The sequence below is a fragment of the Cavia porcellus genome, unplaced genomic scaffold (genome assembly GCF_034190915.1).
Source record: "Cavia porcellus strain 051 isolate PalLab524CR breed Dunkin Hartley unplaced genomic scaffold, mCavPor4.1 scaffold_7, whole genome shotgun sequence".
Classification (NCBI taxonomy): domain Eukaryota; kingdom Metazoa; phylum Chordata; class Mammalia; order Rodentia; family Caviidae; genus Cavia; species Cavia porcellus.
In genome coordinates this window covers 46,106,794-46,115,738 of record NW_026947490.1, presented here as the reverse complement: position 1 = coordinate 46,115,738, position 8,945 = coordinate 46,106,794, and the positions used below count along the sequence as shown (strand labels likewise).

General features: G+C 33.8%; 1 protein-coding gene across 1 annotated transcript; it reads left to right on the top strand.

Annotated features, from left to right (window-relative positions):
- The first annotated feature begins 1,844 nt into the window (after positions 1-1,844).
- Positions 1,845-2,768, top strand: LOC100723078 (olfactory receptor 6K3-like). The gene has a single exon (XM_063252413.1). The coding sequence runs from the start codon at positions 1,845-1,847 to the stop codon at positions 2,766-2,768; it is 924 nt and encodes a 307-aa protein (XP_063108483.1).
- The last annotated feature ends 6,177 nt before the right edge of the window (positions 2,769-8,945 follow it).

The following is an 8,945-nucleotide window of genomic DNA, read 5'->3' as shown; positions in this document are numbered from 1 at the left end:
CAATTTCTGCTGGTTGATTTTTTTTTTTTCTGCTACTGGAACTACTTTCCTATTGAGTCTTCTCTTTGATATTTATTCATAGAACCTCACCCATTTCTCTGGGCACACTAAAAGCTATTGTATAGTTTGAATAAAGAGCATGATTCTGGAAATTGAGAATATTTAAGAAAATGCAGAATAAAGTTTAACCTTTATTTGTTTATGTTTTCATCAAAATATTTTATTTTTCCTTTTATCATTAATGTCTATTAATTTTATAAAACTTTAGATTTCAGTGCATATACTATGTTTTGATTATACGTCTCAATTAACACTTTGAAATATATCAAAAGTGCTAAAATTCATCTGCTCCCTCTAATTTCAGGTAAAAATTATAATGAGCAGAAAAATACACAAGGTCACCTCAAATACTGGAGCTCCAGGTTTCATCACAAGGGAAAAATTCTAGTAGCAGACAGTTAAAGTCAAATCCACACAAATATACTTTAAATCATTTCTGGCTCTTATATTCTTCACATATTATAACACACTGCTTATTCAAATCTAATCGTGCGGTTACAAGACCTGAGAGTGCACTGCAAAAATTCATTTTCCTAAGTCCTAGGTAAACTTTGATTTTTTTTTATTCTGCTATTTTTATTTTCCTTTGCTTCATCTATCTTTTCTTTCTGCAAATTTTTGAGGATAATTCTGAGCAAGAGAGTTATTCTTATTGTTTAGTTGGGAGGTATGTAACCCAACATTCTCCAAGGTTGTGGATATCCAGAGTGTGTATCTGGTGAGCCACATGGGCCCCAAAAATGAAAGCAGTGCAGTATGGAAAGATCTGTACACAGCTGATGCCAACTTGGTTCAGCGCTGCCTGCATGGCCATACAGAAACCACTGAGCCCACCGCTAGGTGTTTTCTGTGAACTCCAGTGCCATGGACTTGAGGTTGATCAGAAAATCATCTCTTTTGGCCTGATGGGAATAAATAATAACAGAGATCAGTGCCTCATAGCTCCAGCAAAGCAGAGAGACAGGCACATGGATAGGTAATAGGAGTGCTTTATAGCTAAACAGTCAAGCAGTGTGCTCCCAACTAAAAATCAACCCCAAGGCTAGCTGAGGCCAGTAGGTGATTCTCTTTACAGGTGGGTAGGTGATGAGAGTAGTAACAATGCTGCTCCCAGAGCTATTCGACAGTAATTTAGACACAGAAAGACATCCAGTGTGTAGGTCAACTGTCCCCTGAGAAAAACAAATTGAGTGATTTGCTGTTCTAGTAACCTTTCTGTTGTAATAGTTACAGTCCCCCATGTCATTAGTAGTAGAGCTTACTTCATGAATCAGAATAACTTGGACAGCCCAAATGCATGCTTCCCATGCTCACCACTCTGGAATCCTGCCCCTCTGCTAATGGATATCCAGAGCTGGTCCTGTGAGCCCCACCACCAGACCTGGGTCGCTACCTCTAGACCCTGACCAACTGTTTAGTTAGGGAGAAATATAACTAGGTATTTAATGGAATCTGCAGCGAAGGACCATAAGATAATATTTTCTGCTATATTACTCAGAACATCTTAAAAATTATACTAAAAAGCAATTAAGCATTTGTATTTTCACTAGATTACAAACTGTAAGAAACAGGAGACTGCTGCGTTTGCTGCTGAATTCAGTAAGACATACTGGGTGCATAATAGGTACTAAATGAAAACCTGTTTGTGAATTCATAGAGAAATATATGAATTGCCTAAAATTTATTTTTCATTTCAGTCTTATATGAACCAATGCATCTGACTTTTTACATTTCCTAGGAAGTGAGCTGTATCACTCTACACATGAGTTAAGATAGCTGAAGCCATGATGAAGGGTAATCAAACTACAGTGGTGACCGAGTTTCTCTTCTCTGGGTTTCCTCAGTTTGAAGATGGAGGCCTCCTCTTCTTCATTTCTTTGTTTGTCATCTACATGTTCATTGTTACTGGGAATCTCACTGTGGTCTTTGCAGTCAGGATGGATTCTCGTCTCCACAACCCCATGTATAATTTCATCAGCATTTTCTCATTCCTGGAGATCTGGTATACCACTGCGACAATTCCCAAAATGCTCTCCAACCTCATTAGTAAGCAGAGGACCATCTCCATGACTGGCTGCCTCTTACAGATGTACTTCTTCCATTCACTGGGAAATTCAGAGGGGATTTTGCTGACCACCATGGCTGTTGACAGGTACATTGCCATCTGTATTCCTCTCCGCTACCCCACCATCATGACTCCCCAGCTGTGTGCTCAGCTCTCCACAGGCTCCTGCATCTTTGGATTTCTTGTGTTGCTTCCAGAGATTGCATGGATTTCCACAGTGCCCTTCTGTGGTCCCAACCAAATCCACCAGATCTTCTGTGACTTTGAACCTGTACTGCGCTTGGCCTGCACAGACACATCCATGATTCTGGTGGAGGATGTGATTCATGCTGTGGCTATCATTTTCTCTGTCTTGATTATTACCGTTTCTTATGTCAGAATCATCACTGTGATCCTGAGAATTCCTTCCATCGAAGGTCACTGCAAGGCTTTCTCTACTTGTGGTGCCCATCTTGCTGTCTTTTTCATGTTCTACGGCAGTGTTTCCCTCATGTACCTGCGTTTCTCAGCCACTTTCCCACCAATTTTGGACACAGCCTTTGCACTGATGTTTGCAGTTCTTGCACCCCTTTTCAACCCTATTATCTATAGTTTGAGAAATAAGGATATGAAAATGGCAATTAAGAAACTTCTCTGTTCTTAGATGTTTACTGTATCTGCAGGTTAATGCTAGTTGATGGGGACTTCTCATTTTAGATGTTATTCTTACATATGAACCCTAAACTCAGCATTTTATTCATTCACTATCACATTGATTTTTCTTTTGTATTCTAGTACTTACCATGTATATATTTATGTAGTTTATACATGTTTCATTAAAATAGCATGTACTACCTGTGTATGCTTCTATAAATGGATAAAATATAAAAAGAAATTTTGGTTAAGTCATTAAAAGATTTTAGGCACATTAACTTTGTTATTTTTATATAAACACTGGTTATTTTGCATCAGCATTTTATACAAAGTTAATGATACACAGAGATTATAAGATATAATATTAGAATATGATCTGTAGAAAAGACTAAGGTTTGTGTTTCAGCAGTATCACTACTAATTTTGTGATCTTGACTTTATTAACTAAATTCACAGCCTACTAATTTTGTTTTGTATGGATATGAAAGTAATATATTTTAAAATTAGGTTTCATCTGTTATTATGAATGTTAAATGAGATACTTTATAGTAGGCATATTTCATAAGAACAGTTATGCAAAATAAATACAAACTTATTATTATTTGCCACTAATTACTACCATTTGATACTGATATTTTAAAGAATGATCTAATAAAACATGATATAAACAAAAGGAGATACTCATATTTAGCTGAGTATCTATGCTTAAATTTTTGTTAACAAATTAAAAAACCTAGAAGAAATAGATATTTTTGAAAACATATGACCTACTGACATTTAATCAAGACAACATAAAAAACCTGAGCAGAAAAACAAGTAATGAAATTGAATCAGTAGTAAAATTAACAGAACTAGATAGCCTCAGAGCTTGATTTTACAAAAACTTAGGAAAAAATATTATTTCTTCTCAAATCATTGCAAAGAATTGAAAAGTGCGGAATATTTCCCAACTCATTTTACAGAGTTAGTATTACATTAAGAACACAACAGAAAGAGGAAACTATAGACCAATTATCCCAATAAACACAGATACAAAATTCTCATCAGAATACTAGTAAATAAAACTCAAGGTATTTCAAAACCAATCATCATGATCAACTTTATTTCTTCCAGGGATATGCAAATTAACAGTATAATTCATTACATCAAAAAATGAAGAAAATAAATTACATGATCATCTCAATAGATATAGAAAGAGAATTTAATAAAATTGAACATGTCTTGATAAAAACCTTGAACAAATTTAGAAAATAAGAGTTGTTCACTCATATAATAAATGTTTTAGAGCAATTAGGCAAGAGAAAAAACTAAAATGCATACAAATAAAAAAGTAAGATGTCAAAATTTTGCTGTTTGCAGATCATATGATCCTATAACTAAATCCACCAAAAGATTATTAGAAAAAATAAATGAATTAATATTGCAAGATACAAAATTAATTTTAGAAAAAGTGGAAATTTTTACACCAATAATGAACTTGCAGAGCAAGAAACCATAAAATCAGTAATCAACATAAAATAAAGTAAAACAATAGACATATATCTAACCATCCAAGAGAAAGACCTCTACAATGAAAATTATAAAACACTAATGGTAGATAGTGAAGAAAATTAACCGAAGGGAAAGATCTGACATGTTCATGGATTACAAAAATTGATTTTATTATAATGTCCACACTTCTTATCAAAATCCCAATGGTATCTTCAGAGAACTACATTAAACAATATTATAATTCAAATATATGCACAAAGATACTGAATATTGAAAACAATCTGGATACATCACACTATCTGCTTATAATACATATTACAAAGCTATAGCAACAAAAACTAATTCTGCTTTAAAAACAGGCACATTAGCCGGTTGAATAGAATAGAGATCCAGAAATAAATACATACATCTACAGTCAACTGATTCTCAACAAGTTTTCAATAAACATCGGAGAAGGGATAGCCTCACTAATAAATGATACTGGAAAAACTAGATATCTTTATGCAGAATTTTGAAATTTGATCCCTGTACTATATACTACAATGAACTTCAATGTATTAAAGACTTATATGTAAGATCTGAAACTCTGAAAACTACTACAAAAGTAATAGAGCAAATACTTTAAGACACTGATACATGCCATAAACTTTTAGATATGATGCCCAAGATCCATAAAATAAAAGCAAAGTACACAAATGGAAATTCATCAAGCCAAAACTGCTCAAAGAAAACAATCAACAGGATGAAGAGACAGTCTACAAAGTGGAATAATTACTTGCTCACTATGTATTTGACAAAGATTATCCAGAGTACACAAGAACTCAAAAAACAACAAAAACCAAATAATACAATTTAAAAAAATGTACCAATCGTCCATGTAGGTACTTCTCAAAAGAACTGCAAAGAGTTGACAAATATAAAAAAGGCTTAAGATCATTTTCAGAACAGGAGATGTATATAAACATTATACTGAGATACCATTTCACTCCAGTTAGGATGAGGATGAAGATGATGGTGATTAGGGTTCAGAGCAGAAATACACACACACACACACACACACACACACACACACACACACAATGTTGGCAAGAAAAACAACTCATATATGGTGGATGGTAAAGTAATTTAGTTATAGCTATTATCTGAGTGATATGGAAGTTCCTCAAAAAACTAAAAATAAACTTATTATATAGTACCACTTTCCCACTCCTGGATCTACAACCAAAGGAAATGAAAATAATGTATTGCAGACATCTACTGATGCCCATGTTTATTATGCCACTATTCCCAGTAGCTCAAATATGGAATCAACCTGGGTACTCATCAGTGGATGAATGAATAAGTAAAGTATGAGCTGTATATACATGGAATATAATTCAACCACGAGGAAAGCATGAAATCATGTTCTTTTAGCCATTTACGCAAAACTGAAGGACATTATATTAAGTGAAAAATAAATCAGATGCAGAAAATAAGTATGTCGTGTTCTCTCTCTTAAGTGAAAGCTAAAATAAGTACCTGAATTTAATGAGTGATTACTGCAGGTTGAGAAGTTGGAGGGAGGGAGGACAAATGTAGGCTGAATTTGATGAGTATATGCTATATGTATATGTTGAAATATCATATTCATCTCCACTAATATATGCAAATAATACATATTAATAAAATATTAAAATAAAATCAATGGGTTTTTGGAGACAGCAGTTATTAGAAAAAATAGGGAAATTTAAAATACTAACTATAAATATAATTTAGAAATTGAATTATAAGTTGAATTCCTAAGATAAATAAATGACTTAGAAGCTTATAAGGAGAAAATGTCTTAAAATTTAGACAAGTCAAATATTACATTAAAAATGGTAAAAATGTATCTGAGGCATATCTTTTTATGTGTTTTAAATCATATATGGGATTACAGGAGTACCAAAAAGAAACAGTAAGGCAGAAGAAAAAACTCAAAGAAAAATATTCCTGAAGTTCAGAATACTTGAATGCTGGGTGTGGTGGAGAAAACCTGTAATACTAGCACTAGAGAGGCTGAGACTTGTCAGAGGATTGCAAGTTCAAGGCCAGCCATGACTGTATCATGAAAACCTCTTACAAGAACAAAGGCATATAGAAAAATGATGATGTTTGATCCATCAGATCAAAAGAAGTTATTCAGTGTTACAACAAATATTTAGAAATAATATTGGGTTGAGATAGTTTTGAATTTTAGGAAAAGAGATATAAGAAATTAGGTAATAAATTAAATTACTTTCTTCAAAATATAAGAAGAAAAGTCAGACTAAACTCTAGTACAAAGAAAATAACCTCTTCTTATCCAGAATCTGATACACATTTCCAAGGGGGAGATGAAATGCTAAAAAAGTGGGAACTATAAAAGAAGAGAGAACTTTGAGCAGTAGATTAAGCACTTAGAGTATAGAATATTCCAACAGAAAAGAATATGTTGACTCAAAATATAGAGGTCAGTAGGACTAGAATTAGGTTTATAAAACCCAAAAAACCCATACACATTTGTACTATGAGGAAGACAATAAAACTGTTTATTCACTGTCTTAAAAAAATAACTATGAAAAAAAATCTTATCAAAATATTTAATGCTATACTTATTACAAAATGTCTTTTTTCTTTATTAAATCATTTTGAGATTTTGGTGTGAGGATTCTTTTCAACTTTTTCTACATTGTGTGCTCTTGTAGCAAAAGCGGGACCATGACAAAATCCTTTGCACTACACCCTGGTACACTCAAGAACAGCAGAGAGAACCATGAAATGCTAGAGACAATAGTTTACAAGATTTTCGAAGATGGATTCTATCAGGAAATCTACAATCATTGACAACCTTTGATCTGGAAGACTAATGGGCAAGTTAATTAACCTTATGAGAGCAGACGATCTTCTCTATGGCTGTACCAGTGAGGAATTCTCCATAAAGTCCACTTTGCCTTCCTGCTATTCCCCAGGATGCCTGTTTAGTGCATATAAACTCCCTTTGGAAGAGATGAAGGAAGTTAAGGATGGAGAGCTCTAGCAGGCCTGAAGAGTCCCTGTGTTCTTTGCCCGAGGTGAGTGTAGATGACTCAGTCTTGGATCATTATCCTTGCCATGCATAAGGTAATACATGGATTTATATTTAAAAAGAATGGCACATTTATGATGCCAACTGTTAAGAAAACATTTATCTCAGACTTGGTTAGGAGCCTCACTAGAACTGAATTGTCATGCTTCCTCTCCAAAAATCCCCTTTTTCTTTGTTTACTTATGCATGACTCTCTTGTAAGTTTAATCATATTGCACTTGGTGACCTAGTACCAAGTTATTTGACACTGACTGCTTTTGCTTTCCAACCCTTTTCTAGATGTTGTGAGACATAAAAGACCTCAACTGCCTGAAAGAAGAACTCAAAACCCGTAGAAAGTAAGTTGATACTAGAGAATGATAAATGCTACAATACAGGAACTCTGTCACAATAACACCCCGCGTTTGGGTGTTATTTATTCCTAATGCTACCCTAAGCATTTCAAATACATTTACATAAAAATGTATGTAAGGAGGTGCTATGGTCTAAATGTGATTTGTCTCCGAAACCTATACTGGAGTGTAATTTCCATTGGAAGGTATTACGAGTCTGGAAATGACCTGGTATATTGTTTTGAGGTAGAGCCTTTAGGAATTGTAGAAAATCAACAGCTGGAAATCACAATAATTTTTTTTTCAGGGCTTTAGAAGAAGAGAGAACAGGTCCAAAGATGGACATATACACATAAGTAGAACTGAGTGCTTAAAAGCTAGCTCTTTTCTCTAGGAAAATAGTGCACAGATTTAGATTTCAGCTTTACCCTGTTATATTGGCTTGACAAGGTTCTGCCTTATCTGTGTTTAACTTTTTATATAAAGGAGCTAATAATCTTCCCAAGAGAACATTATAGGAAATGAGATTCTGTCATAGGAGTTTAGGACAGTGTCCATGGCAGTAAGTCAATAGTTTCATATTGTCCCACTCTTAATAACTTCAGTCATCCTCAAATGAGGTCGTATTAATATTTTCTCCACTTCCAACTGGGGATTAATAGCATACAGATTGAGTAATTCAATGAGTCACAGAGAATTTTAATGACAGCAATTTGTTTCTGATGCCCAGACTTCTAATCAGTAATATACACTGCTTCTGTGTAGAGAGAGGGCAGAGGAGGCAGAAGTGTAACATACTCTGGTCGGAGGGAGCAGTATACTCAGGAAGGTGTGGTAATTTCAGAAAACTGATACGAATGGTGTTTTTTTTTTTTAAAGCAAAAATACTCTTTATGCCCATAACTGCACCAAAATATTTTATAAAAGAGAAGACTGAAAATGATTTTCAGCACAGTATTAGCAATTTCAATCCAAAAAGACATTTGAAAAGGTACTGGCTATAATACAGTGGAACTCTTTTTAGGAATGCAAGACAGTTCAACAAAAGAAAATAAATTTGATATGTCACATTAACTGAACAAACAAAGAATCGTGATCATTTTAATAAAAAGTTTGGTAAAATTCAAAAGTTCTTCATGATAAATATGTTGAAATACTGTTTATAGAAGTAGACTATCTCAATATAAAGACCATTGAAAACAGCAAAAGTTAACATTATATGGGCAAATGCAGTTTTAAGAGATGAATATAGTTAGAGAATTCTAAGAAGTGAGGCAAG